General features: G+C 43.0%; 1 protein-coding gene across 2 annotated transcripts in view; it reads right to left on the bottom strand.

The window, feature by feature from the left end:
• Positions 1-497: 497 nt before the first annotated feature.
• Positions 498-18,081, bottom strand: part of LOC137379607 (nascent polypeptide-associated complex subunit alpha, muscle-specific form-like) — a 36,359-nt gene continuing 18,775 nt past the window's right edge. For both annotated transcript variants that reach the window (XM_068050673.1, XM_068050674.1), the window contains 4 exons: positions 13,456-17,777; positions 2,132-2,272; positions 1,833-1,944; positions 498-668 (listed from right to left, as the gene is read on the bottom strand). In XM_068050673.1, coding sequence (XP_067906774.1) covers positions 595-668; positions 1,833-1,944; positions 2,132-2,272; positions 13,456-17,777 — 4,649 coding nt within the window. In that variant the 3' untranslated portion in view covers positions 498-594. The remainder of the gene's footprint in view (positions 669-1,832; positions 1,945-2,131; positions 2,273-13,455; positions 17,778-18,081) is intronic.

Raw genomic sequence — 18,081 nt, 5'->3', positions numbered from 1 at the left:
ATGTTAACCCTGCTTCTGTCTCCGCAGATACTGCCAGACCTGCTGAGTATTTCCAGAATTTTTTGTTTTTGTTTCAGATTTCCAGCATCTGCATTATTTTGCTTTTATTTTGGTGTTTATCCTACTTGCTTTTTTAACATTTCAGTGAAAGTCTCCAGGCACTCTCTGGATATGATGTGACATGAGGAGGTGCTTCAAGGCACCTGCATCAAGAATCCAGAGAGTAAGACTGAACAAAATCCATCAGAGACAGAAAGGTTAATTACAACATTCTAGACAATGCAAATGGATAGAATTCCTAATTTAAATGCTGTACTAGATGAAGACTAATGGGATTAAATTAGACAACTCTTTCAAAGAGCTGGCACAACCTCCTTCTGTGCTGTAAGATTCTATGATTGTAAGAAAGTTAATTATTTTGAGTGTTTCAGAAAATATCAAACAGGTTGTTTTGCAATGGTTTTTAATATTTAATGCTGGACTAAATTGTTACAATCACAACAAATACAGTGACTCTACCACTTCAAGGCAATTCAATGCAATTAATCCATTCTTCTGAAGGGCACATGAAGTATCATTACATGTTTTTTGACTTTAGACAAGCTTGTAGGTACAAACAAAAGGTAGTAGCTCCATACAGTTTGTATCACTCCATCCACCTCCAACACCTGGGAAAAATGCTACAGTTTAGTTAAAATAATCTTTTACAAATTATATTGATCAGTGAATCATACTGCTGTGTGTGAAATGGTTTGATTTATTTTTCTCTTTCAATGTAAATATTTGTTTCATATTTTACACAAACATTAGTTTAGACTTTACATTTAAATTGAAGATTCCTATTTTCCTGCTTTTCCCAGAAGCATCTCCCCAACATAACTGAACGCTTTCCTTTATCACAGGACAAGCTTAATACTAATGAAGGCAAGTCGATGATTTAAAGGACAGTTTAGACCCAGAGAAAATTAGCACTCTCTGTAGAAAGGGAGGAAGGATGATTGGTCTGACAAAAAAGCATGGTCAGTGCAGAATCTTTTCAACATTTTGAAACAGCACTGCATGTCCTTTGTATAAACTGGAGTCTTTTCTACTGAAGGATTAACTCCAGTTGTGGACATGAGATGACTATTCAAAACAAAAAATTGGTGCAGTTATCGGATATTTGATTGCTACTGAGCCAAAGCAATGGAAATTCGGCTCAGGTCAATAATCTATTATAACTTGTCTAACTGCTAACAGGAAAACGGCTTTGTCTGGTTGCCGACAGATTAAAATAGAGAAAAACTACACAGAAAGTACAGGGTACTAAGGGCCGGTAGGGATAAAACACAAGACAACCAAAGTAATGCTGATTTAAGATTCTACTGTAATTCAGCTGTGTTTTAGTTTGGTGGTATTTTGAGCCTCTACCAGACATGTTTATTGCCTTCATCCATATTGGGTCAAAATTTGCAAATTAACCAAAACTTGGACATATTGTGAACTGAGAGGGGATAGTGATAGATTTCAAAAGGACATAGACAGATTGGTGGAATGGGGGGATATGTGGCTGATGAAATTTAGTGCAGGGAAGTGTGAAGTGATACATTTTGGTAAGAAGAATGAGGAGAGGCAATATAAAATAAAGGGTATAATTGAAAAGGTGGCACAGGAACAGATAGACCTGGGGGACATGTGTCAACCCATGCAACATAGCTACTTCTCAGTGTCACTCTATAGTCACACAAAGAAACTTGGCCTCATAGCTTTTCTATAGCAGTCAGTCCCTCATTGTATCTGGAATTTGTTTGCATCAAGGTCCATTTGAAATTCAGTCTAAAAGGCGAACATACCTCCAGAATTAATGTGCACACAGTTCTCATTTTCTTCCACACTGTCAGGTTGGCCCTTCTCCCATTTTGCAAAATCTGCTGGTGATCCATCACTCCATAGAAAAAGGCCCTCCTGTGTGAAAAGTTATCTCATTATTTTAATGTCTACATTTCTGTGAAAAAGCAAACAACCTGTAGTGATTATTTTAAATGGGTGAAAGCCTCTTTTAAAAAAGCAGATTGGTGTGAACTTTTTAAATTGTCCTATGATAGCATTGCTTACAGAAATGTTTCGGCTACAAGAAATAAGGCAACTTTACCTCATAACAATCACTAAGACCAATCCAAGTGTCAGGTTGTGATGAGTCCTCTGTCTTAATCAGATTCTGAATAAACTGATTGTGTTCATTCCAGTGTATGGAGGCAAGGTGACCATGTGGCACATATTGTCGGCATAGCAGCTTCAACAGAAAAGAAAATAGTTTCAGATCTTTGGTTTGTTTTTTTCTCAATTATCATGCTCAGTTCTGATGCTCTTGTTATATGATTAACCCTTGGAGTGAAGAAGGTTTCAGAGAATGCCAGTCTAACTGTGCTAGACATTTCAACAAAAAATTCATGGAATATGACACCAATGCAACACTAATAACACAGTAAAAATGCAACTCAAATTATTAACCATTAACAACAAAAATAAATATGAAAACACTAACACTTTACATCTGCTTACCTGTTCCCTCGCTCTCCATTCTCTATTCATTCTCTTCTTTTACTTTATTTTTACTTTTATTTGCAACATTTCTACTTTTTTAAGTATAATATCAGTCTAAGTATTTTATTACCTTCTTGCTGAGACAACTTTGTACCTTCTGCTGAGACTATAGCCTAACTTTCTATCTCGGAGACTGGACATATTTCAAACATTTTGGGCCTCTGATTAAAGAAATTATCTCCAAGGGCTGGTTATTTAGCCAGTTGGTTTCAAGGTCTTAAGACAAATACAAATGAGGAAGGCCTCTCTGCCCATTTAAAGAAACTTATATTTTCCCATCACAGCAACCAACCATCTCGTAAATGCTTCTAGAATTTTTGCCCATAGTGCCCTACCTGATATTCATTCCAAAATGTTGGCCACTCATTGTATAAGAATTTCCTATCTTCTGTCCTACTTAGACAAGTTTGATTCTTTGCACCCTTATCCTACTGTTTAAGTTTGCCTTGAGACAGTACCTTGAACTTATCTTTTTCATGCTAGTTTAATGTCTTTGATTCTCGCCATGGTCCCCATTCATAGTGGAGAAATGCCAGTTTCTCCAGTCTTTTCAAATATCTCAATCTACCAATGTGAGAGACCAACTGGTTGCTTGTTTCTGCACCATCTCCAGGGCTTAAATATTTTCTTTCAGTCTAAGTGGCCAGAACTGGATACAATTGATTTTCAGAATGATATCCTCCAGTCTACTGATCAGCACTGAAACTTCAAGGTTTCTACCGCACTGCAGTAAAGTAGCTGCTGCCCAACATTAGAAATTACAAGGAAATTCAGGACCATGCTTTCAGAGCTTATAACCATTGTCAACTTCAATGCTGAGTGTTCCCCATTCTCTAATTTATCTCCTTTGGTATGTTTTAGGTCATTCTCAGCTATAAATGCAGCATTGTGATTGTGAGAGTGATCACCCTTGGCATAAAGCAACATTTGACCAAGTGTGGCATCAAGGAACCCGAGCAAAATTGAAGTCAATGGGAATCAGGGGAAAGCTCTGCACTGGTTGAAGTCATACCTAGCACAAAGGAAGATGGTTGTGGTTGTTGGTGGCCAATCATCTCAGCCTCAGGACATCATTGCAGAGTTCCTCAGGATATTGTCCTAAGCCCAACCATCTTCAGCTGCTTCATCAATGCCATTCCCTCCAACATAAGAAGTAATGATTGCACAGTGTTTAATACCATTTGCAACTCCTCAGATACTGAAGCAGTCCGTGTCTGCTTGCAGCAAGACCTGGGCAATATTCAGGCTTGGGCTGATAAGTAGCAAGTAACATTCGCGTCACATAAGTGCCAGGCAATGACCATCTCCAAAAAGAGCAAATCTAACCAGCTCCCCTTGATATTCAATGGCACTACCATTGCTGAATCACCCACCAAGAATATCCTTGGGGCTACTATTGACCAGAAACTTAACTGGACCAGCCATATAAATACTGTGGCTACAAGAGCAGGTCAGAGGCTGGGAATTGTGCAGTGAATAACTCACCTTGTGACTCCCCAAAGCCTGTCCACCATCTACAAGGCACAAGTCAGGAGTGTGATGGAATACTCTCCACTTGCCTGGATGAGTACAGTTCCAACAACACTCAAGAGGCTCGACACCATCCAATACAAAGCAGCCCGCTTGATCGGCACCCCATCCACCACCTTAAGACATTCACTCCCTCCACCACCAATGCACTGTGGCAGCAGTGTGTACCAAGATGCACTGTAGCAACTCACCAATACCCCTTCAACAGCACCTTCCAAACCTGTGACCCCTACCACCTAGAAGAACAACTGGTGCAGACACAAGGGAACACCACCACCTGCAATTTCCCCTCCAAGTCGCATACCATCCTGACTTGGAACTATATCGCTGTTCCTTCACTGTCACTGGGTCAAAAACCTGAAACTTCCTTCCTAACAGCACTGTGGGTGTACCTAAACCACATGGACAGCAGTGATTCAAGAAGGCGACTCACCACTACCTTCTCAAAGGCAGTTAGGGATGGACAACAAATGCTAGCCTTGCTACTGATGCCCACATCCTAAGAACGAATAAAAAAAATTGTTCAGTGAGCAGACTGGCACTTCCACCTCTTCAACCATGATACTTGCCTCACTTGCACCATCTTAGTTCCTTACTTGAGAACCTGCTCAGATACGAAGGAAGATGTTCTTAGTGAGTTAGAGGGAATACCATAGGGTGATGCACACAACACCAGTGAGCAGGAGAGGGAATTGAAAAATAAAAGGACATGTGGAGTGGGGGATGGTGATGACAAACAATTGCCATCAGCTGAGTAGCTTAGGAACCTAGCTTTTTACACCTTGTAACTTCCTGAACTCAGGGAGCACCACATTGGTGCAAAAAGCTAGGATCACAAGTAAGCAAAGTTTAGGTACAAGAGGTAGACTCAGTAGTAAGAAGTAGAAGGGGTAGTTCTGAGACCTTAACGTAAATAAACTAGAAAATGATCTGAGTGCTAATGCATTTTGTATTGGAGTATCTGAACTCTTCTCTTTATGGTTATCATGTGAGGTATGTACCTTTCCCTAAAAGGGTCAAAGATTTCTTGATTTGAGGAATATTAGACAACCAGGAGGCATGAACAGGGGAAAATAAATTTAGCTGGATGTCTTGAGTCCAATTTACTGAAAGCAGTTATTGATTATCTTGAGCTGCTGGCAATAGGTTCTCCTAAAAAACCTCATCAACCACTGCATGATCAAATGATGGAGGGCCCTTTCCTTCCTCCCTGTCCACACCTAGAAGGACAAACCCATTCTGGATGGCATTGTTGCAAAACAAGCGCGATAATTTGTGAAACCCTAAGTGGAATTTACTGTAGGGCTCCCCAAGACCTATTGACGCATTTGAAAAGGGACCTTAAAATTCAGATTTTCTGCTCGATTTGAATGCAAATAGTTATAAGGTCTCCTTTGCCAATCTTGGAGAGGTGGTGTCAGTCAGGATTACAGGAGGCATCCTTCAATCAGCATTGCTCTGGCTCAACAACAAAGGTTTTGCTGATTACTGAAGTACAAATGAATCATGGTAGATTCCAGGGTAGCACACATTCACATGTAAAATTATGGAATCAGCATCACATACTAGCTGTACATTAATGGAATCATACCCCTTAATGTTGGTGAAATTGAAGGGGTTTCCATTCAGTGCATACAATGCCATATGGAGTTTTAAAATTTATTCTATCATGGGATGTGGGTACCGCTGGCTAGGCCAGCATTTATTACCCATCCGTAATTGCCCTTGAGAAGGTGGTACTGAGCTGCCTTCTTGAACCGCTACAGTCCTTGGGGTGTAGGTACACCAACAGTGCTGTGAGGAAGGGAGTTCCAGGGTTTTGACCCAACGACATTGAAGATTTTGACTCAACGACATGCTGGTGTTCCCATGCATCTGCTACCCTTGTCCTTCCAGGTGGTAGAGGTTGTGGGTTTGGAAGGTGCTGTAGAAGGAGCCTTGGTGAGTTGCTGAAGTGCATCTTGTAGATGGCACACACTGCTGCCACTGTGCGTTGGTGGTAGAGGGAGTGAACGTTGAAGGTGGTGGATGGGGTGCCAATCAAGCGGGCTGCTTTGTCCTGAATGGTGTCGAGCCTCTTGAGTGTTGTTGGAGCTGCACCCATCCAGGCAAATGGAAAGTATTCCATCAGACTCCTGACTTGTGCCTTGTAAATGGTGGACAGATATTGGGGAGACAGGAGGTGAGTTACTAGCCGCAGAATTCCCAGCCTCTGACTTGCTCTTGTAGCCACAGCATTTACGTGGCTGGTCCAGTTCTGTTTCTGGTCAATGGTAACCCCCCAGGATGTTGATAGTGGGTGGATTCAGTGATGGTAATGCTATTGAACAAGGGGAGCTGGTTAGATTCTCTCTCGTTTGAGATGGTCATTGCCTGGCACTTGTGTGGAGTGAATGATACCATCAATGACATCTGTACCTCGGTTAATTTTGCTAGTCTACAAAAGATGACTGATCACTCTCTCTACAGGGCTGGGCCTATTTAGAAGATTATACATTTGGATGCCTGATACAACAGGACATCTGCGGCCTTCTTTATACAATAGCATCCAATGGATTGCTTGATGTGGCTGAGATCACCTGAGGCTGGCTGAAAGGAATCAATGGTGTTAAAATTCAGAGTTTTATCAGCCACTGATAATTAGTGCCCTATGTTAATCTGAACAGCAAGTCTATAGTCAGTAGTTGGCATAACTCCACAAATGCTACTGGGGGAAGCAGAGCATTCTCATATTTTTTTTAATTTATTCATGGGATGTGGGCATCACTGGCTATGCCAGCATCAGAGTCAGGAGGTGAATTACTCACCGCATATACTCTCCTGGTTACTCGCCGCATATACAGCTTTGTGAAAACTCATTGTTTGATCTGGGCCTTTATATCCTGTGGAGTGGGTATCAATGGATGCCTCATTCTCCTTGCTACCATTCTTTCTCTTAATAACTTCATAATTCTGATCCTAAATACACAGGGATGAGGGAATTCCCAAAGGAAAACTATTACCTTCCCCAAACCGTTGATATATTTAAGTATATCTGCTCTGGATTGGATGGATTATTAGATGCCTACAGGTCAAACTTTCTCCAAAACTTTCAGTTCTGCTCAGAGCACTGAAGGGGCAGTAGGACTCAGTGTACGCATTTTTCAGCTTTCTCCACCATGATGACACCCAATCTCAGGCAGGATTGTGGATGGGAATCCTGATCTCGGAAACCAAGACATTGATATCAGTTAGAAAGGGTAAAGGCCCCACCAACAGTCCTTGGTGCACATCACTCAGCACTTCCCTGTGACCCAGATTTTCCTTGCCAACTAGTACCCATTGCTTTCTTTACTTCAGTCAATTTTTAAATCTATTCGGAGTTCCGAAGAAGGGTCACTGACCCGAAACGTTAACTCTGCTTCTCTTTCCACAGATGCTGCCAGACCTGCTGAGTGATTCCAGCATTTCTTGTTTTTGTTTTAAATCTATTTCCAGGCTTCACTTTAAATTCAAATTGTTTTCAGCTTATTTAGCAGTCATCTGTACATCATTTTATCAAAGGCTTTTCAGCTTTGTTAAAGGCTTGATAATATGAAGGCTGAAATGGTCACTGTCTAATGAATCCAGGGCAATGCTGACTAAGTGGAGTCAATTTAGACCTTTGGTTGACTGACATGTGTTGGTCGACTGCCCTCCTGTTCCTCCTGGCCCACAAGGACTGCCCTAAAAAGCACCTACCTGCTGGAGCCAGTTGCGTCCATCTCCATTTCACTGCCAGGTTTCTAAACCCTGGGAAATCCAGTCGGTAACAGCTATATTTACATTGGGCCCCCCAACTGCACGGGGGAGGCTGGTTTAAATATTATAGTGAGGTGTCCTGCCTTGCCAAAACAGGACACACGCATGCTGCACAGCTAGCCATCATAAGAATTGGCAGTAGACATGTACATGGCATGTTAGCGGTGCTATCCCTGATATTTTCTTTTTAACCCTCCCCCCCCACCCATCGTTTTAATCTATATTAGGTAGATGTTATCTAAGATTGTTCCATAGGATTTTAATTTAGTAGAATAGGGTTAACATTACAGGAATAACAATATTTAATAAATTCATTCCCATTGTTGGATAGAGACATACAGATCAGAAAGGTTTTAGAAGGAACCAGATGTTATAATGCATGAATCTTTGAAGTTCCACAGCTAATGTCACTAGGTACAGAGGAACATTCAAATTGGAATAAGCCATTCAGCTCCTTGAATATGTTCCACCATACAATTAGATCAAGTATCTTAATTCCATTTACCCACCTTGGTTCCATAAAGACTAATACCCTTACCAATAAAAAATCCATCAGTCTCAGTTTTGAAATTTTCATTTGGTCCCTAGACTCAACAGATTTTTGGGAGATTCAGTTCCAGATTTCCACTACTCTTTGTGTGAAGAAGTGCTTTCTGATATCACCCATGAATGGCCTAACTCTAATTTTAAAGTTATGCTGCCTAGTTCTGGACTTCCACCAGAAGAAATTGTTACCCTCCATTTACCCTTCTGATTAGATCGCCCTTGAAGTTTTCTATATTCAAGAGAATACAAGCCTAGTCTATGCAATCTAGTTTCATAATTTAACCCTTTTAGACTCAGGATCATTTGGACACGCAACTGCAAAAGCAAATAGAATGCTAGGGTAGATTGCTAAAACAAATACAAGACTATCTCTGTACAAAACCTTGGCCAGGCCTGATCTGGAATATTAGGGCTGATATTAACTCCCAGTTGGGTGCCAGTGGGAGGAGGCAGTAATATTACATTCTGTCTTTCTCAGAGGCCTGGCAGATTTTAACTGGGAGGGGGCTGTTGTGAGGGTCTTGCAATGGGGAGTGGGGAGAAAGGCGGAAATGTGTATAGCCCAGGCAGTAGAGTCCTGGTCGTTTATTTTGGCCCAAAGGTGAAAACAGCCGGTAACTAGGTGCTGTGCTAAACAACGCCTGTTTGAAAATCCTGATGTAGCACGCAGTTTTCAGGCTAATTGATAATTGCCAAGATTTGAATGTGCTTGCAGGCACTGACCAGAAACCTGCAAGTTTAGCACTCAAGTGCTGATCAGACACAATTTTTGTGGAGCAGTATATGTGGACTCCTTGCAAGCACTTGCACTGAAGGTGTGGAGTGCACTGGCTGCCACACAGCGGCATGTTGCAGGATGGCCTGGGCACTGAGCGAGAGCGTGTGCAAGTCCTCATAGGTCCTGGTGGAGGAGGTCCAGACAAGGAGTGATGTTCTTTATTTGTAGGAGGGGAAGGACACCACCTCAGTTTTTTTGCTCTCCTGTCCCTCTCTCACACAGCAACTGGTATCACTCTGTCTTACCTCATGTCCTCCTCCCATTTCTTATCCAGATCAAGAGGAGCATAGGAACAGCAGTAGGCCATTTAACCCCTTGAGCCTGTTCCACAATTCAATGAGATTATGGCTGATCTGTGACCTAACTCCATATACCTGCCTTTGCCCCATATCCCTTAATACCTTAAGATAACAAAACAAATCTATCAAACTCAACTTTAAAATTAACAATTTACATCAATTGCCAATTGTGGACGAGAGTTCCAACTGCTACCATCTTTTGCGCATTGACGCTTTTACTAATTTTACTCCTGAAAGGTCTGGCTCTAAATTTTAGACTATGCCCCCTTGGTCTGCTTTCCCCAACTAGGAGGACTAGTTTGTCTCTCCACCTACCCTTTCAGTTCCAATTAATACCTTCAAAACTTCGATCATATCACACCTTAACTTTCTAAATACCAGAGAATAAAACCCTAGTTTAGGTAATCTCACCTCATAGTTTAACCCTTGGAGTTCATGTATCATTCTGGTAAGTCTATGCTGCACTCCCGCCAAGGCCTATAGCATATTCTTCCCAAGATGTGGTGCCCAGTACAGTTCTCATGACTTCAGGTGTGGTCTATTCAGGGCTTTGCATAGCTGTAGCATAACCTCTACCCCCTTATATTCTTATCCTCTAGCTATAAAGGCCAGCATTTCAATAGCTTTTTTGATTATTTTCTGCCCTTGTTTATGACATTTTAATGATCTCTGTATCTGTACCCCAAGTTCCTTTGGACCTCCACTGTTTCTAGCTTTTCATAATTTCTATCCTTTTTTAGATCTAAAGGTAATGACCTCACATTTGCCATAGCTTTTCCTATTCACTTAATCTATCAATATCACTTTGTAATTTTATATTTCAATCTACCACTGCTTACAATGCTGCCCATCTTTGTGTCATCAGCAAATTTTGATATGTGGCTTTCTATCCCAACACCGCAAAAAATTCAACCAGGCTTATCAGGCATGACCTACCCTGTCTCTGATCAGCTGAAAATTTTCAGTCACCCCATCCTTAATCACAGACTAGTAATTTTGTGACAACAGATGTTAGGCTAACCAGTTTATAATTCCCTGGTTTCCCTCTTTTTTCTTTCTGAAATAGTGGAGTGACAGGCACAATTTTCCAATCTAAAGGAATGGTTCCCAAATTGAGGGAACTTTGGAAGATTATAGTTAGGGCATCCAACTTGGGCAAGATGCCCATTACTAAATGTTTCTCTTGATGACTCCTACAAGGTGTTCAATAAGGTGGAGTAGCACAGCGCTTACTCTTTTTAGGTGAATTCCTCACAGAATTTTCTGAATAATTGCTGTTCAAGTGCTGGTGAAGTCTTGACAAAGTCCCAGAAAGTTACCCTATGTATTTTAAAGGTCCTCTTCACAGCTCCAGCAGCAATGATTATGAAATGATAAGTATCCTTTTAAGTGGTAGGTATTCCTTTAAGCAGCACTTAAAATCAACATCAACACCATGGCTACTCCCAAACAGCTAGTCACTGTTCAGAGAGGGTGTTGTTTGAAGGCATCAAAATGCTGTGCAGCCTCTTTAATGAGGATGAGCAGAAATTTTAAGTGGCAATCAGCTGTTTAAGAAGGCTGTGGGCAGCTGTTCCGAGCACTGGCCTCAACTCCATTACCAAGATGGCATCTTGTCCTAAACACGGGTTAAACCAATGTTGCAGCTTAAGACCCACCTTGGCCACCTTTTTACCTCTTTAGCGCCTAAAATATTCAGCGAAAATGGCCCCCCGAGGACTTTCCTTTTTGGGCTTACAGGATCACACCTAATCCTCCTGGCCCCATAAGGAAAGCTCTTTTGATTTGCCTTAGAGGGTGTCACTGGCTTCCCGACAGTTTTATTTGATGGAGTGGCCAAAGTGGGCACCCACTCAGGATCTGGTTGAACTGCTATTGGGTTCCCGTCGGAGTCTGATGGGAGCCTCAGCTGCTGCCAAAACCAGGAGTATTAAAATGGGAAATCAATGGAATTAGAGCTGCTCCATTTTAACTACTCCACACCTCCTTTCCTGCCAATCAGGGAGAGTTAAAATTCCTTCGCTGTATCTAGTTTCATTCCCCTCACAAGGCAAGTGATTATAGAGACCCTGGAAAAGGTTCAAAGGAGGACCACTACATTGATATCTAGTTTAATGGCTTTTAGATACTATGATAGGCTTGGAGAGCTGAGTCTTATAACTGTAGAAAAGCATAGACTTTGTGGAGATTTGATTGAGGTTTATAAAATAAAGGATTATATATGGTCATTGTGGCTATTTGAGTTAGATAGGTTAGGGAGAACTAGGTGACATGAGTATAGAACTAGGTTAGATGTCAGGAGGTTCTTCTTTTTGCCCAGAGTCATTGATCTCTTGACAAAATCTTGCAGTGATTGTGGATTCACTGTAATCATTCAAAAAGGAGCTGAATTATTTTCTGAGTGTGGTCAACATAATTCCGTATAGAAGGTAGGTTGGTCTCCAGGAAGTTGTTTGATTGCTTTCAGGGGTCAAAACTTTTTTGAGTTTTATTCCAAAATTCGCCGAGGGTTTCTTTCACTAGTTTTCCTTTTGCTTTTACAAGGAAATTGTGTAGTTGGTGGGTGAAGAAGGGTCATTGTGTGTAGAATTTGCAACATGACAATATAGAACATACTCAATGGGCCAGCTGGTCTTGTCCTTTGTTTTTATACGTTCATAGGTAAGTTCACTTATATTATTACGACTAGGTTCAGCTGTAAAGGCCTCCATGGTTGAGTAGGCTAATAATGCATGAGGAACAGCATTTTCTCAAGGTGTTACAGAGTAGTCAATGCCCTTGAAATGATACCTTTTCATGACTCTGTACCTCAAGAAATGAGGAGAGAAGTTGGAGGGAGAAAATACAATAACAGGAAGATTTTAAATACTCAATAGTTTTTTTATCATCATATTAACGAACTGAAAATTAACCAAACTAACAGCAAACCAGCCACCCCAGGACTTTACATAATCCCATCGACATTCTAATGTTAAGTTCCCGGGTGGAAATTTTTTCTCTGCTAATAGTGAGGTTAACAATCTGTGAAGGATTGAAAAACTAAACAAAAAAAAAATCATTAATAATTAGACATTTCAAAGCATGGAAGCTCACCAATCTCTCATCACTAGTGCCACTTATTTTTAGACTAGGTGAGACACTCAACATAAGCTCAATTTTTTTCACCATAGTATTTGATGTATGAATCAATACAAATATTATGTAGAGGCAATGAAAGAAGAAACAATTTATGTTCCTTTCTTAGCTGTGCAAATTAATAAATTACAATCGTCCAGACTCTCACCATCAACATCCTTGGGGGTCACAATTGACCAGAAACTCAACTGGACTAGTCACATAAATTGTGCAGTTACCAGAGCAAGTTAGATCTATGTATTCTGTGTTGAGTGACTCACCTCTTGACTTCCTGAAGCCTCTCCACCACCAAGTCACAAGTCAGAGTGTGATGGAATACTGTTCACTTTCCTGGATGGAAACAACACTGAAAAGCTCAACACCATCCAGGACAAAGCAGTCTCCATGATCAACACCTCTAACCTGAAGATCCACCCCCTACATGATCAGCTTAACGCAACTGCTATCTACAGGATGCACTGCAATAACCTGAAGACTTCTTCAGCATTACCTCCCAAATCCTTGACCTCCACTATACTGGAAGAACGAGAGCAACTTGGGACAGGTGGGAATACCACCACCTCCAAGTTCCCATCAACATCGCATGCCATCCTGACTTGGACACATGTCGCCATTCCTTCATTGTCCCTGAGTCATAATCCTGGAACATTGTAGGGGTACTTCGCCACACAGATTGCAGTGGTTTTAGAAGGCCCACCATTACCATCACTAGAGCAACAACTGCTGGCCTTTCCAGCGATGCCCACATCCCAAGAATTAATATGTAAAGAAAAGAAAAAGAAAATTGAGATATTTTTGTCTTACCTCAGCTTCTATCCAGGTTTTTTTCAACTTGGGGAAGAATTGATAACAGGATGATAAGTACTTATAATAAGTCCATCCAGGTAGACAGGATCTTTTGTAGTTCTGATCTGGTACTTCAGGCTTTAGATCAGCCATTATGCCAAAATAAGAATAAGGTTTTTCCAATTTTTGTTTCTTATCGGTAAGATATGGGTAAGGCTTTTCATGATATGCTGGAACTGCCACTTCAGGTGAGGATACCACTTCTTGGAAAATTGGATTTAACTCTTCAGAGTAAGATGAAGGTACGATTTCAAGATGAGTTCCAAATTCAGGATAAGGTGGAGAGTCCATTCCAGGAAAAGGCAAAAGTTCTTTTCTAGGAGGAGGCAGAGGTTCCACTCGAGGATAAGCTGGAGGTTCCATTCTGGGATAAGGTGAAGGTTTCACATTCGGGTGAGGTGATGGCTCCATTCTAGGATAAGTTAGAGATTCCATTCTAGGATAAGCTGGAGGTTCCATTCTGGGATAAGGTGAAGGTTTCACATTCGGGCGAGGTGATGGTTCCATTCTAGGATAAGGCAGAGGTTCCATTCTAGGATAAGGTGAAGGTTTCACATTCGGGTGAGGTGATGGTTCCATTCTAGGATAAGGTGAGGGTTTCGCATAAGGATGAGGTGGTGCTACCCTTTTAGGGTAAAACAGAGGTACCACTTTAGAATAAAGCTGTGATCCCATTTCAGGATAAGGTGGAGATATTACTTCAGGATAAGGCAGAGGCTCCATTTCAGGATGAGACGGGAATTTCATTTCTCGGTAAGTAAGAGGTGCCACTTCAGGGTAAGGCAGAGACATCACTTTAGGATAAGGCAGAGACATCACTTTAGAATAAGATGGAGACATCACTTGAGGATAAGACGGAGAGATCACTTGAGGATAAGATGGAGACATCACTTTAGGATAAGATGGAGACATCACTTTAGGATAAGTCGGAGATATTACTTCAGGATTAGGCAGAGATGCCACTTCAGGATGAGATGGGGATTTCATTTCTCGATAAGTAATAGGTGCCACTTCAGGGTAAGGGAGAGACTTCATTTCAGGATAAGGTGGCGACATCACTTCAAGGTAAGGAAGGGATATCGCTTGAGGATAAGGTGGAGGAGCCACTTTAGGAAATGGCACAGATGCAACTTCAAGATAAAATGGAGACTTCACTTCAGGAGAAGGCAGAAGTAACCCTGCAGGATAAGGTGGAGATATCAATTCAGCATAAGGCTGAGCAGCCACTTCAGGTGATGGCAGAGCCATCTCGGATAAGGGCAGAGGTGCCACTTCAGGTGACGGTAGAGGATCCAGGTCAGTTGAGAACAGAGGTGCCACTTCAGATGGCGGAGGTGCCACTTCTGGTGAAAGTGGAGATGCTATGCCTGGGGATGGCAGAGACGCGACTTTAGGTGATGGCAGAGGTGCCACTTCAGGTGAAGATGGAGGAGGTGCCACTTCAGGTGAAGGAAGAGGTGCCATTTCAGGTGATGGAGAAGGTGCCACTTCAGGTGAAGACAGAGGTGCCATTTCTGGTAAAAATGGAGGTGCAACTTCAGGTGATGGCGGAGGTGCCACTTCAGGTGATGAAGGAGGTGCCATTTCAGGTGAAGATGGAGGTGCCACCTCAGGTGAAAATGGAGGTGCCATTTCAGGTGATGATGGAGGTGCCATTTCAGGTATTAGAAGAGGTGTTACTTCAGGTGAAAACGGAGGTGCCACTTTAGGTGTTGACAGAGGTCCCATTTCAGGTGATGGCAGAAGTGCCACTTCAGATGAAGATGGAGGTGCCACTTTAGGTGAAGGAAGTGGTGTCACTTCAGGTGATGGTGAAGGTGACACTTCAGGCGATAGGTGAGATGCCACAACAAGTGATGGAGGTGGTGCTACTTCAGGAGAAGACAGAGGTGCCACTTCAGGTGACGATGGATGTGCCACCTCAGGTGAAGGAGGTAGTGCCACTTCAGGTGATGATGAAGATGCCATTTCAGGTGATGGCAGAAGTGCCACTTCAGGTGACGATGGATGTGCCACCTCAGGTGAAGGAGGTAGTGCCACTTCAGGTGATGGTGAAGGTGCCACTTCAGGTGATGGTGGAGGTGCCACTTCAGGTGATGGCTGAAGTGCCACTTCAGGTGAAGATGGTGGTGCCATTTCAGGTGAAGGAGGTGGTGCTACTTCAGGTGATGGTGAAGGTGCCACTTCAGGTGATAGGGGAGATGCCAAATCACGTGATGGAGGTGGTGCCACTTCAGGAGAAGACGGAGATGCCACTTTAGGTGTTGGTGGAGGTCCCATTTCAGGTGATGGCAGAAGTGCCACTTCAGGTGACGATGGAGGTGCCACCTCAGGTGAAGGAGGTGGTGCCAGTTCAGGTAAAGGAGGTGCTGCCACATCAAGTGATGGTGAAGGTGCCACTTCAGGTGATGGTGAAGGTGCTACTTCAGGTGAAGGAGGAGGTGCCATTTCAGATGATGGTGAAGGTGCCACTTCAGGTGAAGGAGGTGTTGCCACTTCAGGATAAGACAGAGGTGCCACTTTAGGTGTTGGTGGAGGTCCCATTTCAGGTGATAACAGAAGTGCCACTTCAGGTGAAGATGGAGGTGCCACTTCAGGTGATGGAGGAGATGCCACTTCAGGTGATGGAGGAGATGCCATCTCAGGTGAAGGAAGTAGTGCCACTTCAGGTGATGGTGAAGGTGCCACTTCAGGTGATGGCAGAGGTGCCACTTCAGGTGAAGATGGGGGTGCCATCTCAGGTGAAGGAAGTGGTGCCACTTCAGGTGATGGTGAAGGTGCCACTTCAGGTGACGATGGAGGTGCCACATCAGGTGATGGAGGTTGTGCCACTTCAGGAAAAGATGGAGGTGCCACTTTAGGTGTTGGTGGAGGTCCCATTTCAGGTGATGGCGGAAATGCCACTTCAGGTGAAGATGGAGGTGCCACCTCAGGTGAAGGAGGTGGTGCCACTTCAGGTGATGGTGAAGGTGCCACTTCAGGTGATGGCAGAGGTGCTACTTCAGGTGATGGAGGAGGTGCCACTTCAAGTGAAGATGGAAGTGCCACTTTAGGTGAAGGAGGAAGTGCCACTTCAGGTGAAGATGGAGGTGCCACTTCAGGTGATGGAGGAGATGCCACTTCAGGTGAAGATGGAGGTGCCGCTTCAGGTGATGGTGAAGGTGCCACTTCAGGTGATGGAGGAGGTGCCACTGCAGGTGATGGTGAAGGTGCCACTTTAGGTGACGGTGGAGGTGCCACTTCAACTGAAGATGGAGGTGTCACTTTAGGTGAAGGAGGTGGTGACACTTCAGGTGATGGTGAAGGTGCCACTGCAGGTGATGGAGGAGGTGCCACTGCAGGTGATGGAGGAGGTGCCACTTCAGGTGATGGTGGAGGTGCCACTTCAAGTGAAGATGGAGGTGCCACTTTAGGTGAAGGAGGTGGTGACACTTCAGGTGATGGAGGAGGTGCCACTTCAGGTGATGGAGGAGAAGCCATCTCAGGTGAAGATGGAGGTGCCACTTCAGGCGATGGTGAAGGTGCCACTTCAGGTGATGGAGGAGGTGCCACTGCAGGTGTTGGAGGAGGTGGCAGTTCAGGTGAAGATGGAGTTATCACTTCAGGTGAAGGTGATGGTGCCACTTTAGGGAATGGCTGAGGTGAATCTTTAGAATAAGGTGGAGATACCACTTTGAGTGAAGTGTGTAGTAACACTTCAGTATTATGCGCTGGTTCCACTTCAGGAGAAGTCTGTAATACCGATGCAGGCGAAGGTGGAGGTGTCACTTCGGGAGATTGCAAATGTGCCATTTCGGGATACAATGATGGTACCACTTCAGCGTCAGATAGAGATACCTCATCGGGATAAAGTGGATACATCATTTCAGAAGAAGGCTGAGCTAGAACTTCAGAATAATACTGTTTCTCTAGTTCATCATTACGGACAGGGACCAATGCAGGATCAGTGATGGTGCTGATTTTAGGATCAGGAAGTGGTTCCACCATGCGATTAAGAGGATATGTCACCTCAGGAAAAGGATTGTATTCCTTTCGTTTATTATTCTCAGGAAAAGAATAAGATGCTCCTTCAGGATAAGGGTAAGGGGAACTTTGTTGGTTGTCTGCATACTCATGATAAAGTACTACATCAGGATAAGGATTTGCTGATTCTTCATGATATGGATATTGTGTCTTTTCAAGATTATGATAAGGATTCACAACTTTCTTGTTTTCCGAATAAGGTTGTTGTAATGTTTGTCGCTTCTTCAACACACCCAATAAGTTCTGAATATCGGAAGCTGGGGTTAAATTAGATAAACAAGCTGAAAAATCACAAACAGAATTCCCCTCAAATACTACCACTTTTGTCCTGAGGTAAATTTTAGGTTAATGTGACTTAATGCCATTTTGAAACACCTGCAGTGTGTCACTGTCAGAGCGGCACAGTGGTTAGCACTGCAGCCTCACAGCTGGGTACTGCCTGTGCAGAGTTTGCAAGTTCTCCCTGTGACTGTGCGGGTTTTCTCCGGGTGCTCCAGTTTCCTCCCACATGCCAAAGACTTGCAGGTTGATAGATAAATTGCCCCTAGTGTAGGTAGGTGG

Source organism: Heterodontus francisci, chromosome 18, assembly GCF_036365525.1.
Source record: "Heterodontus francisci isolate sHetFra1 chromosome 18, sHetFra1.hap1, whole genome shotgun sequence".
Classification (NCBI taxonomy): Eukaryota; Metazoa; Chordata; class Chondrichthyes; order Heterodontiformes; family Heterodontidae; genus Heterodontus; species Heterodontus francisci.
The sequence above is the reverse complement of the archived record's forward strand: the minus strand, read 5'-3'. Positions and strand labels throughout refer to the sequence as shown.